Consider the following 22500-nt stretch of genomic DNA (forward strand, 5'->3'; position numbering starts at 1 on the left):
AGCTGGTTATTATATTATTACCTCAGCTGGTTATTATATTATTACCGTAGCTGGTTATTATATTATTACCTCAGCTGGTTATTATATATTACCCGTCAGCTGGTTATTATATTATTACCTTAGCTGGTTATTATATTATTACCTCAGCTGGTTATTATATTATTCCTCAGCTGTTATTAATAGTATTACCTTAGCTGGTTATTATATTATTCCCCTCAGCTGGTTTATTATTATTACCTCAGCTGGTTATTATATTATTACCCTCAGCTGGTTATTATTGATTACCTCAGCTGGTTTATTATATTATTACCTCCGCTGGTTATTATATTATTACCTCAGCTGGTTATTATATTATTACCTCAGCTGGTTATTATATTATTACCTCAGCTGGTTATTATATTATTACCTCAGCTGGTTATTATATTATTACCTCAGCTGGATTGAGGTCATATTATTATTGTTGTCTTTGTGACATGCTCCATCAGTCTGACAGTGCTGGGGAGGGGAAGGCCATGTCTGCATCTGAAATGGCATTCTATTCCTTATGTAGTGCACTACTTTTGATCAAGGCCCATGGGGCCCTATAAAGGTAATATAGTGTCATTTGGGACACAGCTCATGTCTTTGTGGTTCCACAGTGATCCGGGGAGGTCTGTGTCTGTTTCCAGCCCCAGCCAAAGCTCACTGTAGGCAGCCTGGATCTGCTGAGCACGTCCCTGTCTCTGGATGTGGTGCAATCGCCGGTCGGGTCTTTTTCCGTTAGCCTTGGCTGGGGCTGAACATGTCGGCCTGGTCTGGTTGGTCTGAGGCTACACCGCCATGTGGTACCAGATTAGCCAGCCAGGGTAGGGGGGGTGTGTTGCCTTCCCACAACCCACCTCTTCGCTCCACCTCTGCCATAACATAGATGTTAGTGTTACCAGCCACTGCCTCTGAGAACAGCAGACCCTGTCCACTCGTTAGAGGGCAGTGGCCCCAGCTCTCTGGCAATGTAGTGCATCGATCCCTGTAACCTATCCCATCTCCACCCTGGTTCACCCTTCCCTGGGCCTGAGAACACCCAGCTAACAACACACCATGGCTGGGTTCCTCTGTTTAGCCTCCCCTTCCAGAGCTTTCTGTAGCATCCGTGCCAATGCTAACCGCTAACCACAACGCCACGGGTCGGATCGTACGAGTTTCTGCCGTGTTGTCCAATCAGGATTTAGTCTGCCTCAGCTGTGTGAGAATAGAACACTCCCGCCGTGGACGAGGCGGGAAAGGAAATCAATGGATGCGTCCCAAATAGCACCCTCTTCCCTTCATAGTGCACTACGTTTAACTAGGACACTGTGGGCCATGGTCAAAAGGAGTGCACTACATAAGGATTAGAGTAGCAATTGGACCGCGTCGGTTCTTTCACCTCGGCCCCGGCACTCGAGCGTTCATCTTTACGACACCGACCGCTCCCTGGCAACGCTAGCTAAACGCCAACGCCAGGCCCAGCCAATGAGGCCAGTGTCAGCGTCCTGCTAGCCAATGTAAAGACCCCGGGCCGTAGAGAGGGGGGAAAGGAAAACAACCATCAACAATCTTCTGACTGACATTCTGGGGGAAGCGTGTGCCTGTGGCTTTAGCTGTAATGCTGGTCTTACGTCTGCGTCCCAAATGGCACCCTATTCCCAATGTAGTGCACTACTGTTGACCAGGGCACGTAGGGTAGTGCACTATATAGGGAATAGAGTGGTATTTTAGAATGAGGTTTGTCTTTGATGGTGCAGGTCATGCTTTTATGAGAGCCAAACAGTCGATGTCCTTAGTTGACTTTGTGCTGTTTATCCAATTTTGGGCTTGGAGCGTGGGAATGTGGTGTGTCTGTGTGTGTCTGTGTCTGTGTGTGTGGTGTGGGGGGGGGGGGTGGGGGGGGGGGGGGGGGGGGGGGGGGGTACACAGTCAGAACCAGCCCCTGTCAGAGCTTTAACCCACGTTTGTAGGGGGGAAATCAGACATTTAGATACTCTGAGACCAACAGATATTGAAAGACCTACACTATAGCCATCATCCCCTCAACTCCTCTCTCTCTCCCTCTCCCCCTCTCTGCTCCTACTCTCCTCTGCTCCTCCTCTCCCCTACTCTCCCTTTCCCTCCCTTTCAAAGCCGATCCTCTCCTCTCCGTCCTCTCGTCTCGTCTCCTCTCCTCTCGTCTCATCTCCTCTCCTCTCTCTCGTCTCCTCTCCTCTCTTCACCTCACCTCACCTTCTCCTCTCTTCACCTCACCTCACCTCTCCTCTCCCTCTCCTCTCCTCTCCTCTCCTCTCTCGATGGTTGTGTATGTATTTCTCTATACAGATGGCATCTTCATTTCGAACCATCCCTATAATTATTTCCTCTGCTCCTCTCATTTTAGGGTCTCATTTTGTATGGTCACTGACAATGACTCCTTTTGAATCAGGCAATTGTGCAGGAGCCTTCAAATAGACCCATTAGGCTTTAGAACCGGTCCTATAGGGGTCCCTCTGGGAGTTGATTCTGCACTCTGCCTGTCTGGTCCTAAAAGGTGCCGTCTCCCCCCCTTATCAAATAGTAATAATAGCCATGTAGGCAGAGGCAGTAAGCTGCTACTATTATTATAAACACAGATCATTGACTTCCTACCAGACAACTGGGGGTTCTTTCCCAGGCGTATTCTGACCACAATAACGCTTAATAACAAACTAGATCCTTGATCTCACTTTCAAAGGAACATTTGATACAAATATAAAAATATCAGGGTAATTCAGGGATAAGTAGTTTTATGAAATCTAGACTCTAGAAGTAAACCCCCTGTAGCCAAAATAATTTCCTATCAAATATTAATGTCGGGAGGAATGAAAACTAACTTTTAGACGCAACATTAATATCCACTTCTTAATTATTTTTCTGAATTTGAAGACCATGTAAATAATGGTAATTCAAAGTTTTGAAAACATTAAAGCTTCATGAAGTTTGAGAATCAAAGTAATCCCTGCTCCCAAAGTAATCCCTGCTCCCAAAGTAATCCCTGCTCCCAAAGTAATCCCTGCTCCCAAAGTAATCCCTGCTCCCAAAGTAATCCCTGCTCCCAAAGTAATCCCTGCTCCCAAAGTAATCCCTGCTCCCAAAGTAATCCCTGCCTCCAAGTAATCCCTGCTCCCAAAGTAATCCCTGCTCCCAAGTAATCCCTGCTCCCAAGTAATCCCTGCTCCCAAAGTAATCCCCCTAAAACGGACATAAAGCGTGCGTGTGTGAGTGTGTGTGTGTGTGTGAGAGTGAGTGTGTGTGTGTGTGAGAGTGTGTGTGTGTGTGAGTGTGTGTGTGTGTGTGAGTGTGAGTGTGTGTGAGTGTGAGTGTGTGTGTGTGTGTGAGTGTGTGTGTGTGGTGTGAGAGTGTGTGTGTGTGTGTGTGTGTGTGATTCCTTAGCATGTGTGAGCACGCACATGTGTGAGCACGCACACACAGCACAGTATGTGGGGCCCTTCTGCCCTAAGCGTTGTGTGATGGTTGTGATGGTTGTGTTGGTTGTTGTTGCGTTGGTTGTGTTGCGTTGGTTGTGTTGTGTTGGTTGTGTTGTTTGTGTTGTGTTGGTTGTGTTGTGTTGGTTGTGTTGTGTTGGTTGTGTTGGTTGTGTTGGTTGTGTTGGCTGTGTTGTGTTGTGTTGTGTTGTGTTGGTTGTGTTGGTTGGTTGTGTTGTGTTGTTTGTGTTGTGTTGGATTGTGTTGGTTGTGTTGGTTGCGTTGTGTTGGTTGTGTTGTGTGGTTGTGTTGTTTGTGTTGTGTTGGGTTGTGTTGGTTGTGTTGTGTTGGTTGTGTTGGTTGTGTTGTGTTGGTTGTGTTGTGTTGGTTGTGTTGCGTTGGTTGTGTTGGTTGTGTTGGCTGTGTTGTGTTTGTGGTGATGTGTTGGTTGTGTTGTGGTGGTTGTGTTGGTTGTGTTGGCTGTGTTGTGTTGTGGTTATTGTGTTGGTTGTGTTGTGGTGGTTGTGTTGGTTGTGTTGGTTGTGTTGTGGTGATTGTGTTGGTTGTGTTGTGTGGTTGTGTTGGCTGTGTTGTGGTGGTTGTGTTGTGGTGGTTGTGTGGTTGTGTGTGTGTTGGTTGTGTGTGATGTGTTATGGTTGTGTTGTGTTGGTTGGTTGTGTTGTTTGTGTTGGTTGGTTGTGTTGTGTTATGGTTGTGTTGTGTTGGTTGTGTTGTGTTGGTTGTGTTGTGTTGGTTGTGTTGTGTTGTGTTGGTTGTGTTATGGTTGTGTTGTGTTGGTTGTGTTGGTTGGTTGTGTTGGTTGTGTTGTGTTGGTTGTGTTGTGTTGTTTTGGTTGTGTTGTGGTTGTGTTGTGTTGGTGGTGTTGTGTGGTTGTGTTGGTTGTGTTGTGTTGTGTTGGTTGTGTTGTGTTGTGTTGGTTGTGTTGGTTGTGTTGTGTTGGTTGTGTTGTGTTGATGGTGTTGTGTTGTGTTGGTTGTGTTGTGTTGGGTTGTGTTGTGTTGGTTGTGTTGTGTTGTGTTGGTTGTGATGGGTTGTGTTTGTTGGGTTGTGTTGGTGGTGTTATGTTGGTTGTGTTTGTTGTGTTGGTTGTGTTGTGTTGGTTGTTGTTGTGTTGTGTTGTGTTGGTTGTGTTGGTTGTGTGTTGGTTGGGTTGGTTTGTTGTGTTGGTGTGTTGTTGTGTTGTGTTTGTTTGTGTGGTTGTGTGTTGGCTGTGTTGTGTGGTTGTGTGGTTGTGTTGGTAGTGTGTTGGTTGTGTTGGTTGGTTGTGTTGGTTGTGTTGTGTTGTTGTGTTGTGTTGGGTGTTGTGTGGTTGTGTCTTGGTGTTTTGTTGGTTGTGTTGTGTTGTGTTGGTTGGTTGTGTTTTGGTTGTTGTTGGTTGTTTTGTGTTGGTTGTGTGTTGTGTTGTGTTGTTGTTGGTTGTGTTGTGTTGTGTTGTTGTGTTGGTTGTGTGGTTGGTTGTGTTGGTCGCCGTTGGTGTGTTGTGTGGGTGATGTGTTGTGTTGGTTGGTTGTGTTGTGTTGTGTTGTGGTTGTGTTGGTGTTGGTTGTGTGGTTGGTTGTGTTGTTGTGTTGGTGTGTTGTTTGTGTTGTGTTGTGTTTGTGTTGGTTGTGTTGGTTGGTGTGTGTTGTGTTGGTTGGTTGTGTTGGTTGTGTTGGTCAGTTGTGTTGTGTTGGTTGTGTTGTGTTGTGTTGGTTGTGGTTGTGTTGGTGGGTTGTGTTGGTTGTGTTGTGTTGTGTTGTGTTTGTTTGTTGTGTTGTGTTGGTTGTGTTTGTTGTGGTGTGTGTTGTGTTGGTTGTGTTGTGTTGGTTTGTTGTGTTGTGTTGTTTGTGTTGGGTCGTGTGTGTTGTGTTGGTTGTGTTGTGTTGGTTGTGTTGTGTTGTGTTGGTTGTGTTGTGTTGGTTGTGTTGTGTTGTGTTGGTTGTGTTGTGTTGTGTTGGTTGTGTTGTGTTGGTTGTGTTGTGTTGTGTTGGTTGTGTTGTGTTGGTTGTGTTGGTTGTGTTGTGTTGTGTTGGTTTGTGTTGTGTTGGTTGTGTTGTGTTGGTGTGTTGTGTTGGTTGTGTTGGTTGTGTTGTGTTGTGTTGTGTTGGTTGTGTTGGTTGTGTTGTGTTGTGTTGGTTGTGTTGTGTTGGTTGTGTTGGTTGTGTTGTGTTGGTTGTGTTGGTTGTGTTGGTTGTGTTGTGTTGGTTGTGTTGGTTGTGTTGTGTTGGTTGTGTTGGTTGTGTTGTGTTGGTTGTGTTGTGTTGGTTGTGTTGGTTGTGTTGTGTTGGTTGTGTTGTGTTGTGTTGGTTGTGTTGTGTTGGTTGGGTTGTGTTGGGTGTGTTGTGTTGGTTGTGTTGGTTGTGTTGGTTGTGTTGTGTTGGTTGTGTTGTGTTGGTTGTGTTGGTTGTGTTGTGGTGATTGTGTTGTGTTGGTTGTGTTGTTTGTGTTGTGTTGTGTGGTTGTGTTGGTTGTGTTGTGTTGGTTGGGTTGTGTTGGGTGTGTTGTGTTGGTTGTGTTGGTTGTGTTGTGTTGTGTTGGTTGTGTTGATTGTGTTGGTTGTGTTGGTTATGTTGGTTGTGTGTGGCCCACAGTACTACTGCATCTAATCCTCTGTCTCTGCTGATCACAAAACTGTTTTTCTGTGTTTTAAACGTCTCTGCCTTGTTGCTCTGCAAACACATACAGTACACACACACACACACACACACACACACCACACACACACACACACACACACACACACACACACACACACACACACACACACACACACACACACACACATACAGTACAGAACTGTGAACAGACGGTTTTTACAGAGCAGCTTACACACACACACACACACACATACAGTACACACACACACACACACACACACACACACACACACACACACACACACACACACACACCACACACACACACACACACACACACACACAGAGGACTGCCTTGTGTTGAACCTCTAAATGGTTTTATCTAGAGGAGAGGAACATGTTAATGGTGGAGGAGAGGAACATGTTAATGGTGGAGGAGAGGAACATGTTAATGGTGGAGGAGAGGGACATGTTAATGGTAGAGGAGAGGAACATGTTAATGGTGGAGGTGAGGAACATGTTAATGGTGGAGGAGAGGAACATGTTAATGGTGGAGGAGAGGCACATGTTAATGGTGGAGGAGAGGACACACAGAGAACACAGAAGAGAGGAATCTGTGGAATGAGGGTTTGGTTGTGTTCGGTGTGTTGGTTGTGGAATGAGGGTTGGGGGGGGATACTGTAGGGGGGGGGGGGAGGGTACAGTAGGGGGGGGGGGTTTCTGTTCACTCTACTCCCTTCATACCATAGGGTTCTGTTACTCTACTCCCTTCATACCATAGGGTTCTGTTCACTCTACTCCTTCATACCATAGGGTTCTGTTCACTCTACTCCCTTCATACCATAGGGTTCTGTTCACTCTACACCCTTCATACCATAGGGTTCTGTTCACTCTACTCCCTTCATACCATAGGGTTCTGTTCACTCTACTCCCTTCATACCATAGGGTTCTGTTCACTCTACACCCTTCATACCATAGGGTTCTGTTCCCCCTACTCCCTTCATACCATAGTGTTCTGTTCATCCTTCATACCATAGTGTTCTGTTCATCCTTCATACCATAGGGTTCTGTTCACTCTACTCCCTTCATACCATAGTGTTCTGTTCATCCTTCATACATAGGGTTTCTGTTCACTCTACTCCCTTCATACCATAGGGTTCTGTTCATCCTTTCATACCATAGGGTTCTGTTCACTCTACTCCCCTTCATACCATAGGGTTCTGTTCACTCTACTCCCTTCATACCATAGGGTTCTGTTCATCCTTCATACCATAGGGTTCTGTTCACTCTACTCCCTTCATACCATAGGGTTCTGTTCATCCTTCATACCATAGGGTTCTGTTCACTCTACTCCCTTCATACCATAGGCGTTCTGTTCATCCTTCATACCATAGGGTTCTGTTCACTCTACTCCCTTCATACCATAGGGTTCTGTTCATCCTTCATACCATAGGGTTCTGTTCACTCTTACTCCCTTCATAACCGTAGGGTTCTGTTCACTCTACTCCCTTCATACCATAGGGTTCTGTTCACTCTACTCCCTTCATACCATAGAGTTCTGTTCACTCTACTCCCTTCATACCATAGGGTTCTGTTCACTCTACTCCCTTCATACCATAGGGTTCTGTTCATCCTTCATACCATAGGGTTCTGTTCACTCTACTCCCTTCATACCATAGGGTTCTGTTCACTCTACTCCCTTCATACCATAGGGTTCTGTTCACTCTACACCCTTCATACCATAGGGTTCTGGTCATCCTTCATACCATAGGGTTCTGTTCATCCTTCATACCATAGGGTTCTGTTCACTCTACTCCCTTCATACCATAGGGTTCTGTTCATCCTTCATACCATAGGGTTCTGTTCACTCTACTCCCTTCATACCATAGGGTTCTGTTCACTCTACTCCCTTCATACCATAGGGTTCTGTTCATCCTTCATACCATAGGGTTCTGTTCACTCTACTCCCTTCATACCATAGGGTTCTGTTCATCCTTCATACCATAGGGTTCTGTTCACTCTACTCCCTTCATACCATAGGGTTCTGTTCATCCTTCATACCATAGGGTTCTGTTCACTCTACTCCCTTCATACCATAGGGTTCTGTTCATCCTTCATACCATAGGGTTCTGTTCACTCTACTCCCTTCATACCATAGGGTTCTGTTCATCCTTCATACCATAGGGTTCTGTTCACTCTACTCCCTTCATACCGTAGGGTTCTGTTCACTCTACTCCCTTCATACCATAGGGTTCTGTTCACTCTACTCCCTTCATACCATAGAGTTCTGTTCACTCTACTCCCTTCATACCATAGGGTTCTGTTCACTCTACTCCCTTCATACCATAGGGTTCTGTTCATCCTTCATACCATAGGGTTCTGTTCACTCTACTCCCTTCATACCATAGGGTTCTGTTCACTCTACTCCCTTCATACCATAGGGTTCTGTTCACTCTACACCCTTCATACCATAGGGTTCTGGTCATCCTTCATACCATAGGGTTCTGTTCATCCTTCATACCATAGGGTTCTGTTCACTCTACTCCCTTCATACCATAGGGTTCTGTTCATCCTTCATACCATAGGGTTCTGTTCACTCTACTCCCTTCATACCATAGGGTTCTGTTCACTCTACTCCCTTCATACCATAGGGTTCTGTTCATCCTTCATACCATAGGGTTCTGTTCACTCTACTCCCTTCATACCATAGGGTTCTGTTCATCCTTCATACCATAGGGTTCTGTTTACTCTACTCCCTTCATACCATAGGGTTCTGTTCACTCTACTCCCTTCATACCATAGGGTTCTGGTCATGACTAGTGCACTATATAGAGGACAGGGTGTCATTAGGGACTCAGTCCAGGAGACTGTCTGTAGAGAATAAGGGGGGCCAGTTGTTCATTGGGAAACTGCTCTGTAGCCAAGCAGATGGCTGACCGGGTTGGAAACACCAAGTTTGAACATTCCTGGATATTTATGACCTGTTATACACACACACACACACACACACACACACACACACACACACCACACACACACACACACACACACACACCACACACACACACACACACACACACACACACACACACACACACACACCACACACACACACGCACACACACACACACACACACACACACACACACACACACACACACACACACACACACACACACACGCACGCACACACACACACACACACACACACACACACGCACGTACGCACACACGCACGTACGCACACACACACTCATATAGGCACGGACATACTGTACACACACACTCATGATCATACAGACATGCAATGTGTTTGCCATTCCAACTCTACTCTAAGTTATTGATCGTCCACTTAGAGAAATATATGCTTTACATCATTCAAATGACTGGATCATTAAACAGACAGTTCTGTTCTCCCTGTGAGACCCAGTTCTGTTCTCCCTGTGAGACCCAGTTCTGTTCTCCCTGTGAGACCCAGTTCAGTTCTCCCTGTGTGACCCAGTTCTGTTCTCCCTGTGAGACCCAGTTCTGTTCTCCCTGTGAGACCCAGTTCTGTTCTCCCTGTGTGACCCAGTTCTGTTCTCCCTGTGTGACCCAGTTCTGTTCTCCCTGTGTGACCCAGTTCTGTTCTCCCTGTGAGACCCATTTATGTTCTGTTCTCCCTGTGTGACCCAGTTCTGTTCTCCCTGTGAGACCCAGTTCTGTTCTCCCTGTGAGACCCAGTTCTGTTCTCCCTGTGAGACCCAGTTCAGTTCTCCCTGTGTGACCCAGTTCTGTTCTCCCTGTGAGACCCAGTTCTGTTCTCCCTGTGAGACCCAGTTCTGTTCTCCCTGTGTGACCCAGTTCTGTTCTCCCTGTGTGACCCAGTTCTGTTCTCCCTGTGTGACCCAGTTCTGTTCTCCCTGTGAGACCCATTTATGTTCTGTTCTCCCTGTGAGACCCAGTTCTGTTCTCCCTGTGAGACCCAGTTATGTTCTGTTCTTCCTGTGTGACCCAGTTCTATTCTCCCTGTGTGACCCATTTCTGTTCTCCCTGTGAGACCCAGTTCTCCCTGTGAGACCCAGTTCTGTTATCCCTGTGTGACCCAGTTCTGTTCTCCCTGTGAGACCCAGTTCTCCCTGTGTGATCCAGTTCTGTTCTCCCTGTGAGATCCAGTTCTGTTCTCCCTGTGTGACCCAGTTCTGTTCTCCCTGTGAGACCCAGTTCTGTTCTCCCTGTGTGACCCAGTTCTGTTCTCCCTGTGAGACCCAGTTCTGTTCTCCCTGTGAGACCCAGTTCAGAATGTCTGGACTGGACTACACTGGGCTGGGGAAATGTCTGGACTGGACTACACTGGGCTGGGGAAATGTCTGGACTGGACTACACTGGGCTGGGGAAATGTCTGGACTGGACTACACTGGACTGGGGGAATGTCTGGACTGGACTACACTGGACTGGGGGAATGTCTGGACTGGACTACACTGGGCTGGGGAAATGTCTGGACTGGACTACACTGGACTGGGGGAATGTCTGGACTGGACTACACTGGGCTGGGGAAATGTCTGGACTGGACTACACTGGACTGGGGGAATGTCTGGACTGGACTACACTGGACTGGGGGAATGTCTGGACTGGACTACACTGGACTGGGGGAATGTCTGGACTGGATAACACTGGACTAGACTGGACTGGGGGAATATCTGGACTGGACTAGACTGGACTGGGGGAATGTCTGGACTGGACTAACTGGACTGGGGGAATGTCTGGACTGGACTTCACTGGACTGGATTGGACTAGACTGGACTTTGTCTGAGCTGGATTGGGGGAATGTCTGGACTAGACTAGACTGGACTGGACTGAGCTGGACTGGGGGAATGTCTGGACTGGACTAGATTGGACTAGACTGGACTGGACTAGACTGGACTGGGGGAATGTCTGGATTGGACTTGGCTGAGCTGGACTAGACTGGACTGGACTGGACAAATGTCTGGACTGGACTAGACTGGACTGGGCTGAGCTAGACTGGACTGGGCTGAGCTAGACTGGACTAGACTAGACTGGACTGGACTGGGCTCTTCTCTCTACACTGCAGCATATTCTATGTCCCCAGTTAGAGCTGATACTGGGGGTTTTGTCTGTGTCTGGACATGTTGCCTGCTGGGCCTGTGTGTGTGTGTGTGTGTGTGTGTATATATGTGTGTGTGTACTTGTCCTAAGCACACACCCTCCTGTAGTCTTGAGTGATCAGGTGCTATAACAGGAATGTGTTGGCCCCACTCAGCCCTGTTCCACTCAGCCCTGTTACTCTCAGCCCTGTTCCACTCAGCCCTGCTCCACTCAGCCCTGTTCCTCTCAGCCCTGTTCCACTCAGCCCTGTTCCACTGTTCCACTTCATATCACCTTGTTCCTCTGTAATGGGCTTTGGAGGAGCACCAGACCTCTCCTCTCAATTACATTCAATTCAAGGGGCTTTATTGACATTGGAAACATATGTTAACATTACCAAAGCAAGTGAGGTAGATAATATATAAAGTGAAATAAACAATAAAAATTAATAGTAAACATTATACATACAGAAGTTTCAAAACAATAAAGACATTTCAAATGTCATATTATATATATACAGTGTTGTAACAATGTACAAAAGGGAAAATAAATAAGCATAAATATAGGTTGTATTTACAATGGTGTTTGTTCTTCACTGGTTGCCCTTTTCTCGTGGCAACAGGTCACAAATCTTGCTGCTGTGATGTCACACTGGTATTTCACCCAGTAGATATGGGAGTTTATCAAAATTGGATTTGTTCTGTAATTCTTTGTGGATCTGTGTAATCTGAGGGAAATATGTCTCTCTAATATGGTCATACATTTGACAGGAGGTTAGGAAGTGCAGCTCAGTTTCCACCTCATTTTGTGGGCAGTGTGGACATAGCCTGTCTTCTCTTGAGAGCCATGTCTGCCTACGGTGACCTTTCTCAATAGCAAGGCTATGCTCACTCCCCTCTCTCCCCCTGTATCTCTCCAGACAGGTGTTAGGACTAGTGTAGTCTGTATGATATCTAACTGTCCTCTCCCCTGTTAGGACTAGTGTAGTCTGTATGATATCTAACTGTCCTCTCCCCTGTATCTCTCCAGACAGGTGTTAGGACTAGTGTAGTCTGTATGATATCTAACTGTCCTCTCCCCTGTATCTCTCCAGACAGGTGTTAGGACTAGTGTAGTCTGTATGATATCTAACTGTCCTCTCCCCTGTTAGGACTAGTGTAGTCTGTATGATATCTAACTGTCCTCTCCCCTGTATCTCTCCAGACAGGTGTTAGGACTAGTGTAGTCTGTATGATATCTAACTGTCCTCTCCCCTGTTAGGACTAGTGTAGTCTGTATGATATCTAACTGTCCTCTCCCCTGTATCTCTCCAGACAGGTGTTAGGACTAGTGTAGTCTGTATGATATCTAACTGTCCTCTCCCCTGTATCTCTCCAGACAGGTGTTAGGACTAGTGTAGTCTGTATGATATCTAACTGTCCTCTCCCCTGTATCTCTCCAGACAGGTGTTAGGACTAGTGTAGTCTGTATGATATCTAACTGTCCTCTCCCCTGTTAGGACTAGTGTAGTCTGTATGATATCTAACTGTCCTCTCCCCTGTATCTCTCCAGACAGGTGTTAGGACTAGTGTAGTCTGTATGATATCTAACTGTCCTCTCCCCTGTTAGGACTAGTGTAGTCTGTATGATATCTAACTGTCCTCTCCCCTGTATCTCTCCAGACAGGTGTTAGGACTAGTGTAGTCTGTATGATATCTAACTGTCCTCTCCCCTGTTAGGACTAGTGTAGTCTGTATGATATCTAACTGTCCTCTCCCCTGTATCTCTCCAGACAGGTGTTAGGACTAGTGTAGTCTGTATGATATCTAACTGTCCTCTCCCCTGTATCTCTCCAGACAGGTGTTAGGACTAGTGTAGTCTGTATGATATCTAACTGTCCTCTCCCCTGTATCTCTCCAGACAGGTGTTAGGACTAGTGTAGTCTGTATGATATCTAACTGTCCTCTCCCCTGTATCTCTCCAGACAGGTGTTAGGACTAGTGTAGTCTGTATGATATCTAACTGTCCTCTCCCCTGTTAGGACTAGTGTAGTCTGTATGATATCTAACTGTCCTCTCCCCTGTATCTCTCCAGACAGGTGTTAGGACTAGTGTAGTCTGTATGATATCTAACTGTCCTCTCCCCTGTATCTCTCCAGACAGGTGTTAGGACTAGTGTAGTCTGTATGATATCTAACTGTCCTCTCCCCTGTATCTCTCCAGACAGGTGTTAGGACTAGTGTAGTCTGTATGATATCTAACTGTCCTCTCCCCTGTTAGGACTAGTGTAGTCTGTATGATATCTAACTGTCCTCTCCCCTGTATCTCTCCAGACAGGTGTTAGGACTAGTGTAGTCTGTATGATATCTAACTGTCCTCTCCCCTGTTAGGACTAGTGTAGTCTGTATGATATCTAACTGTCCTCTCCCCTGTATCTCTCCAGACAGGTGTTAGGACTAGTGTAGTCTGTATGATATCTAACTGTCCTCTCCCCTGTTAGGACTAGTGTAGTCTGTATGATATCTAACTGTCCTCTCCCCTGTATCTCTCCAGACAGGTGTTAGGACTAGTGTAGTCTGTATGATATCTAACTGTCCTCTCCCCTGTATCTCTCCAGACAGGTGTTAGGACTAGTGTAGTCTGTATGATATCTAACTGTCCTCTCCCCTGTATCTCTCCAGACAGGTGTTAGGACTAGTGTAGTCTGTATGATATCTAACTGTCCTCTCCCCCTGTATCTCTCCAGACAGGTGTTAGGACTAGTGTAGTCTGTAGGACTGTTAGGACTAGTGTAGTCTGTATGATATCTAACTGTCCTCTCCCCTGTATCTCTCCAGACAGGTGAAGGACCAGACTAAGACGGTGGCCCACCTGAAACATAAGGAGCAGGTGGAGAAGAGTAAGAACGCCCAGCTGGTGCAGGAGGTCAGGAAGAGAGAGGACAACCTCAATGAGAGCTCTCAACACGTCAAGGTGAGAGAGGTGTTTCTCTTGTTCCACTCTCCACTCTATGTCTGATGATGTGTGAAGGCTGTGTACACTCTGTCCCCATAGGACAACCCTTTTTGGTTCTAGGTAGAACCATTTGTGTGTGTGTGTGTCCACAGAGGGTTCTACGTGAAACACAAAAGGGTTCTACGTGGAACCAGATAGTAATTTGTTTCTAAGAGTGTAGAGGCCTCATTGTAGAACAAACATGTCTTTCTCCTCCCCCTCTCTCTCATTTTCTCCATCATTATTTTTCTGTTTCTCGTTCTCTCACTCTCTCTGTCCTCTCCGTCCTCTCTTTCCTATTTGTCCTCTCTGTCCTCTCCATCCTCTCTGTCCTCTCTCTCCTTTCTGTCCTCTCTGTCCTCTCTTTCCTATTTGTCCTCTCTGTCCTCTCATCCTCTCCATCCTCTCTGTCCTCTCTTTCCTATTTGTCCTCTCTGTCCTCTCCGTCCTCTCTTTCCTATTTGTCCTCTCTGTCCTCTCTGTCCTCTCTTTCCTATTTGTCCTCTCTGTCCTCTCCGTCCTCTCCGTCCTCTCTGTCCTCTCTGTCCTCTCTGTCCTCTCTGTCCTCTCTGTCCTCTCCGTCCTCTCCGTCCTCTCTGTCCTCTCCGTCCTCTCTGTCCTCTCCGTCCTCTCTGTCCGCTCCGTCCTCTCTGTCCTCTCCATCCTCTCCGTCCTCTCTGTCCTCTCTGTCCTCTCCGTCCTCTCTGTCCTCTCTGTCCTCTCTGTCCTCTCTGTCCTCTCTGTCCTCTCCGTCCTCTCTGTCCTCTCCGTCCTCTCTGTCCTCTCTTCTCTGTCCTTTGAAGCCTGCTCTGGTTCCTCATTTGAGAATATCTGCGATTCCTCTCAGGTAAAATGGGCGAATCAGGTTCCTGCTCCCAAACCGCCCTCACCTCCCCCTCTCCTACTCCCTCCACCACTCCCATGACCTCCCCCTCTCCTCCTCCCCCCACCACTCCCATGACCTCCTTTCCGTTCCCACATTGTGGTTTTTGGGCAGATGGATAAAGGGATGGAGGGAGGTTTAGACGGAAGGGTGGAGGGACAGAGTGGGCTGCGTTCGTAGGAGAAATTCAACTGTCCGTAGCCGGTCAGGTTGTTATAGAGGGGAAGGAATTTACAAGATGTAAAAATATGTAGTGACATGAACCTATGAACCAGAACCTTCTAGAGCCCACTAGAAACCAGAACCTTCTAGAACCCACTAGAAACCAGAACCTTATAGAGCCCATTAGAAACCAGCGAAACCAGAACCTTCTAGAGCCCACTAGAAACCAGCGAAACCAGAACCTTCTAGAGCCCACTAGAAACCAGCAAAACCAGAACCTTATAGAGCCCATTAGAAAACCAGCGAAACCAGAACCTTCTAGAGCCCACTAGAAACCAGTGAAACCAGAACCTTCTAGAGCCCACTAGAAACCAGCGAAACCAGAACCTTCTAGAGCCCACTAGAAACCAGCGAAACCAGAACCTTCTAGAGCCCACTAGAAACCAGCAAAACCAGAACCTTATAGAGCCCATTAGAAACCAGCGAAACCAGAACCTTCTAGAGCCCACTAGAAACCAGCAAACCAGAACCTTATAGAGCCCATTAGAAACCAGCGAAACCAGAACCTTCTAGAGCCCACTAGAAACCAGTGAAACCAGAACCTTCTAGAGCCCACTAGAAACCAGCGAAACCAGAACCTTCTAGAGCCCACTAGAAACCAGCGAAACCAGAACCTTCTAGAGCCCACTAGAAACCAGCAAAACCAGAACCTTATAGAGCCCATTAGAAACCAGCGAAACCAGAACCTTCTAGAGCCCACTAGAAACCAGCGAAACCAGAACCTTCTAGAGCCCACTAGAAACCAGCGAAACCAGAACCTTCTAGAGCCCATTAGAAACCAGCGAAACCAGAACCTTCTAGAGCCCACTAGAAACCAGCGAAACCAGAACCTTCTAGAGCCCATTAGAAACCAGCGAAACCAGTACCCAGAACTGTACAGCTAAAGAAACACACACACACACCCTCGTTGAACATCACAGACACTTTAGTTTGACCCGGTCTGACCATGGTGGGTGGAGGGGGTACAGGGTGGAAACTGGGCCCACCCTCTCATTAGTGGTCTGAGAGAAACTTAATACAGTGATAATCCCTGGTGTTAGCTAGGTAGTGTGTGTGTGTTGTACCCTTCAGTCCATCTCTCCAGGTAGTGTGTGTGTATGTGTGTGTGTGTGTTGTACCCTTCAGTCCATCTCTCCAGGTAGTGTGTGTGTGTGTGTGTGTGTGTGTTGTACCCTTCAGTCCATCTCTCCAGGTAGTGTGTGTGTGTGTGTTGTACCCTTCAGTCCATCTCTCCAGGTTGTGTGTGTGTGTGTGTGTGTGTGTGTGTTGTACCCTTCAGTCCATCTCTCCAGGTTGTGTGTGTGTGTGTGTGTGTTGTACCCTTCAGTCCATCTCTCCATGTTGTGTGTGTGTGTGTGTGTGTTGTACCCTTCAGTCCATCTCTCCATGTTGTGTGTGTGTGTGTGTGTGTGTGTTGTACCCTTCAGTCCATCTCTCTAGGTTGGGATAGTTAGTTTATTTCTGCACCAACAAATAGCACCCTATCTCCTTTATAGTGCACTAGTTTGTACCAGTCCCCCTAGGCACTATAGGGTGTCGTTAGGGACGCACATGGAACACAGGCTGTTATTATTCATGAGTCGTCATTGGGACAACCCCCACGTTGCTGTGGTTTCACTGTTTTCTCAGTCTGTCTTTCTCTCATGTTCTGTCTCAAGCCTCTATCCATCCTCTGTTCTGGGTTTCCTTTCTGTTGTTATTGCTCATTGGGTTGGATGTCGGATAGGCCTTTCCATCCTGGTCAATGACGTTCAGTTGTGTGTGTGTGTGTGTGTGCTTGCTCAGCGTTGGTTCACATGCTGTGGTTAGAGTGAACCTCTTCATCCAAGCCGACAGTCCCTGCTGGTAATTCTGCGATACGGCAGACTCTCCCCCTGTTTCTCCCCCCTGTCTCCTCCTCTCTTCCCCAGCCTCCCTCCTGTCTCCTCCTCTCCCCCTGTCTCCTCCTCTCTTCCCCAGCCTCCCTCCTGTCTCCTCCTCTCCCCCTGTCTCCTCCTCTCTTCCCCAGCCTCCCTCCTGTCTCCCCGTCTCCTCCTCTCCCCCTGTCTCCTCCTCTCTTCCCCAGCCTCCCTCCTGTCTCTCCCCCGCCTCCCCGTTTCCTCCTGTCTCCCCCCCAGCCTCCCCCTGTCTCCTCCTCTCCCTCCTGTCTCCCCCTGTCTCTCCCAGCCTCCCTCTGTCTCTCCCCCGCCTCCCCCTGTCTCCCCCAGCCTCCCTCTGTCTCTCTCCCGTCTCCCCCAGCCTCCCTCTGTCTCTCCCCTGTCTCTCCCCTGTCTCTCCCCTGTCTCTCTCCTGTCTCTCTCCTGTCTCTCCCCTGTCTCTCCCCTGTCTCTCTCCTGTCTCTCTCCTGTCTCTCCCCTTTCTCTCTCCGTCTCTCCCCTGTCTCTCCCCTGTCTCTCCCCTGTCTCTCTCCTGTCTCTCCCCTGTCTCCTCCCATCCTCCACATGTCTTCCCCCAGCCTCCCCTGCCACTCCCTGTCTCTTCCTGCCTCCCCCTGTTTCTCCGTCTCTCCATTTCTCTCCCGTCTCCCAGCCTGAGGACACACTATACATGCCCCTGCTCTGGCCCCTCCATCCCTCCATTTCTCCACCCCTCCAGCCCACCAGTGGGGCCCCACTCCTCCTGCCAAACCGAACCCAACATTGTGCCTCTGTCCCTGGCCAAACTCAGACCGATCACTGGGCCTGATGGAGGCTTCATGGCCTCATGGTTCTGGGTCCAGTCTCCCCTCTGATATAGTCCAGGGGTTTGGCCCCGACCCTCAGGCATGTCTTTATGTCCTGTGTGTGATGGAGGCAGAACAGATTTGGAAAGATGACACCCGTTGTTCCATCGTTAGCTCAGTCTCTCCGAATGGGTTTGACGTAGGACAGGGAAGGAGGAGGCCCAGCAAACCAATTGGTTCTGTAAAATTTCCCAGAACATTTGTTAGGTTGCGGCAAATCTTCTCATAAAACAAAAACTGTCCAGTCATGGTGATGATTCTAGAATGTTTGTATGAAACATTTGCCTGATGTTGCAAGAATGTTCTGAGAACACATTTAACCTGTTCTTTAAAGGTTCCCAGAATGTTTCAATTGTTTGTAGGAACATTCTGGTGAGAGCATTGTGGGGACACAAAAACACAAAAACTGTCCAGTTGTGCAGATTATTCTACCATGTCTCTTTTATGGTACAAAACATTCACCTGATGATACAAGAACCTTCCCAGAACACATGTTGTCTGTTTAAAAGGTTTCCAGGATGTTTATTCAGGGTGTGGTAACATTGTGGGGACATGGCAATAGATGCCTTCAGAAAGTATTCACACCCCTTGACTTTTTCCATATTTTGTTTCGTTACAGCCTGAATTTAAATTAGATTAAATTGAGAATGTGTGCCACTGTACTCCACACAATATCACATATTGTCAAAGTGGAATTATATTTTTAGAAAATTTGACAAATTAATTAAAAATGATAGACTGAAATCTCTTGAGTCAATAAGTTTTCAACCCGTTTGTTATGGCAAGCCTAAATTAGTTCAGGACTCAAAATGTTCTTAACAAGTCACATAATAAGTTGCATGGACTCTGTGTGCAATAATAGTGTTTAACATGATTTTTTTATGACTACACAAACAATTATTTGTAAGGTCCCTCAGTCGAGTAGTGAATTTCAAACACAGATTCTAGTTCAAAGACAAGGGAGGTTTTCCAATGCAAGAAGAAGGGCAGCTATTGGTAGATGGATAAAAATATATATAATGGTTGAGTTATTAATGACTCTTTGGATGGTGTATCAATACTCCCAGAGTCTCTACAAAGATACAGGCATCCTTCCTAACTCAGTATCAATACTCCCAGAGTCTCTACAAAGATACAGGCGTCCTTCCTAACTCAGTATCAATACTCCCAGAGTCTTGACAAAGATACAGGTGTCCTTCCTAACTCAGTATCACTACTCCCAGAGTCTCTACAAAGATACAGGCGTCCTTCCTAACTCAGTATCAATACTCCCAGAGTCTCTACAAAGATACAGGCGTCCTTCCTAACTCAGTATCAATACTCCCAGAGTCTCTACAAAGATACAGGCGTCCTTCCTAACTCAGTATCAATACTCCCAGAGTCTCTACAAAGATACAGGCGTCCTTCCTAACTCAGTATCAATACTCCCAGAGTCTCTACAAAGATACAGGCGTCCTTCCTAACTCACTGTTCTGAAATGACGCACTCAAAAATGTTATATCAGTCAAAAATGTCAAATTCCCACTTTATGCTACAAAACCAACTTTATAAGAGGTTTTAAAAATAGGTTCTATTTGACAAAACATTCTGTGATATAGTAAGGCTTTGTTGGCAGAATAGATGGATGCAGTTCAATGCACGACTCATATAATTCACCAAGACATTTCTTCATAGTCCAACAAATATTATAATCAGGTTGTAAATGACAGCTGGCCTGGTACGTTGGTTGCCTCTTTCAGCCATTCGGGATGCACTGTTTCAGTTGAAATCGCAGTGTAGCCTAGTGGTTAGAGCATTGGACTAGTAACTGAAAGGTTGCAAGTTCAAATCCCCGAGCTGACAAGGTACAAAATCTGTCGTTCTGCCCTTGAACAGGCAGTTAACCCACTGTTCCTAGGCCGTCATTGAAAATAAGAATTTGTTCTTAACTGACTTGCCTAGTTAAATAAAGGTAAAAAAAATAAAAATTTAAAAATTTAAAAAATACCTTCGACAAAAACAGATGACTGTAACTATGGCTGGGAATGTCAAAACAATCAAACTAGCAAGGGCCAATGACAACAAGTCAGTCATCACGTGGCTAATAGGCTAGCGTATCTATTTATGTCACTGTTTATTTAGCAAGCTGGAAACATGGAGCCTAACGTCAGCTAGCTAACTAACGAGCTGCTGGGAGGAGGTCATTGGACGGGTGGGATGAGTTTTTGGACGGGTGGATGAGTTTTTGGACGGGTGGATGAGTTTTTGGACGGGTGGATGAGTTTTTGGACAGGTGGATGAGTTTTTGGACAGGTGGAGGGATTTCCCCCTCCCTCTCCCCTGTCTCTCCCCTGTCTCCCTCTGTCTCTCCCCTGTCTCTCCCCTATCTCTTCCCTGTCTCTCCCCTATCTCTCCCCTGTCTCCCTCTGTCTCTCCCCTGTCTCTCCCCTATCTCTTCCCTGTCTCTCCCCTATCTCTCCCCTGTCTCCCTCTGTCTCTCCCCTGTCTCTCCCCTATCTCTCCCCTGTTTTTTTGGTGGCTACAGCCAGAGTTCAGGTGTCATTTGGTTAACTAGCTAGAGATGTGAATCACTTTGCTAGCTTGGTATGCTGAACTTGAATGACTATCCGCTGTTAGCATATTTCTTAGTTGTCAATCAAATGCATTCGGCATTGAGGAGGAGGGGGGGGGGCGGGCAAGTTCCCATTCAGTTGTCAAAACGTGTGTTGAGAGAAGCAGGCATTGGCAGACAAGCACTTGGGCTCCCGAGTGGCGCAGCAGTCTGAGGCACTGCATCTCCGTGTGTCACAACCGGCCGTGATTGGGATTGGGCGGTGCACAGCCGGCCCAGCGTCACCCGGGTTTGGCCGGTGTAGGTCGTCATTGTAAATAAGAATGTGTTCTTAACTGACTTGCCTAATTCAATAAAGGTTCAAAGTTAACACACATTTCACCATCATTTATCAGTGCAATTCTGACGGCCAATTACAAGCTGGACAAGTTTGAGAGGGTTTATCTAATGTTCCCTGGTTAGATTTGAGCTCTTCTCCCTCTGGCTAAACACTAGTTGTTGATCTTGTTGTTGTGCATAGGGATCTGAGGGAGAGCCTACCTGTTCATGGTAGGAAGAGGACTCCTGTGGTATTCACATATTTGCAGAAATCCATTCAGGTGTATTTTGGGGCTTTTGAAGAATCCTTTCTCATGATCTAAAGTCACACTGTTGCTAATGACTGTAGACCCACAGTCCAGTTCAAAGTGAATGATGTCGGTCCCGTGAGGTAAATGACTTATTTACATATAGGCCTACTGTAGCTCTGATTGGCTATGGCACACCGGTCTGTGTAGAGTCCGGTTCTGGACAAGGCTGACACATTCTTATTTGGGTTTATTTACTGCAGTGTTTATGAATTGTCCAAACGTACGGCCGCTTTCCCACTCTATATTGCTATAGAATTATCAGAAATGCCTTACGTCATTCCCAAGCATTGTATGAAGGAATGAAAACGTGAAAATGACCATATCAGTGTCAGAAAATGTGCCCAGCAGATGCATATCTGTATTCCCAGTCATGTGACATACATGAGAACAATTGCGGCGACCTAACGAATGTTCTGGGAACCTAAACAGAATCAATTTTAGTTTGCTGGGAAAACATCACTGGTACATTGTTGTTGTTAAAAACACTCTCAATGTCTTTGGGATGATATCATCCTAATGTTAGATAAAACCCTAACTAGAACCTAATGGAATCTTAGCTAATGTTCTGGGAATGTTCCTGGTTTGCTGCGGGGTTTGATCGGTTAGACCAGGACACCATTAGTTGGCTAGAGAGCAATACTCCTCTGCTTCGTCCTTTATCCTGTCTCTCCTCTTTCCCCCTCCTCTGCCTCTTCTCCCTCCTCTGCCTCTTCTCCCTCCTCTGCCTCTTCTCCCTCCTCTGCCTCTTCTCCCTCCTCTGCCTCTTCCCCCTCCTCTGCCTCTTCTCCCTCCTCTGCCTCTTCCCCCTCCTCTGCCTCTTCGCCCTCCTCTGCCTCTTGTCCCTCCTCTGCCTCTTGTCCCTCCTCTTCCTCTTCTCCCTCCTCTGCCTCTTCTCCCTCCTCTGCCTCTTCCCCCTCCTCTGCCTCTTCCCCCTCCTCTGCCTCTTCTCCCTCCTCTGCCTCTTCTCCCTCCTCTGCCTCTCCCTCCTCCTCTGCCTCTCCCCCCTCCTCTGCCTCTTCTCCCTCCTCTTCCTCTTCTCCCTCCTCTGCCTCTCCCCCCTCCTCTGCCTCTTCTCCCTCCTCTTCCTCTTCTCCCTCCTCTGCCTCTTCTCCCTCCTCTGCCTCTTCTCCCTCCTCTGCCTCTTCTCCCTCCTCTGCCTCTTCTCCCTCCTCTGCCTCTTCTCCCTCCTCTTCCTCTTCTCCCTCCTCTGCCTCTTCTCCCTCCCCTGCCTCTTCTCCCTCCTCTGCCTCTTCTCACATCTCTGCCAGCTGCTAAAACGAGCCTCTCACGTTTCACCCTAATTGCATAGGTGAACAGGGAATGGGAATTACGAGGGATGTTTTTTCCTTTCTCACACTCATAAGCAGTACAGTAAAGCCACACTCATAAG

General features: G+C 47.2%; 1 protein-coding gene across 6 annotated transcripts in view; it reads left to right on the forward strand.

The window, feature by feature from the left end:
* The window catches only part of LOC116360602 (ELKS/Rab6-interacting/CAST family member 1-like), a 475628-nt gene that overhangs the window by 180762 nt on the left and 272366 nt on the right, over window positions 1–22500 (forward strand). For all 6 annotated transcript variants that reach the window (XM_031815520.1, XM_031815522.1, XM_031815523.1 and 3 more), the window contains one exon: window positions 13947–14082. In XM_031815520.1, the coding sequence (XP_031671380.1) occupies window positions 13947–14082 (136 nt within the window). The remainder of the gene's footprint in view (window positions 1–13946; window positions 14083–22500) is intronic.

Source organism: Oncorhynchus kisutch, unplaced genomic scaffold (genome assembly GCF_002021735.2).
Source record: "Oncorhynchus kisutch isolate 150728-3 unplaced genomic scaffold, Okis_V2 Okis09a-Okis19a_hom, whole genome shotgun sequence".
NCBI classification, from domain to species: domain Eukaryota; kingdom Metazoa; phylum Chordata; class Actinopteri; order Salmoniformes; family Salmonidae; genus Oncorhynchus; species Oncorhynchus kisutch.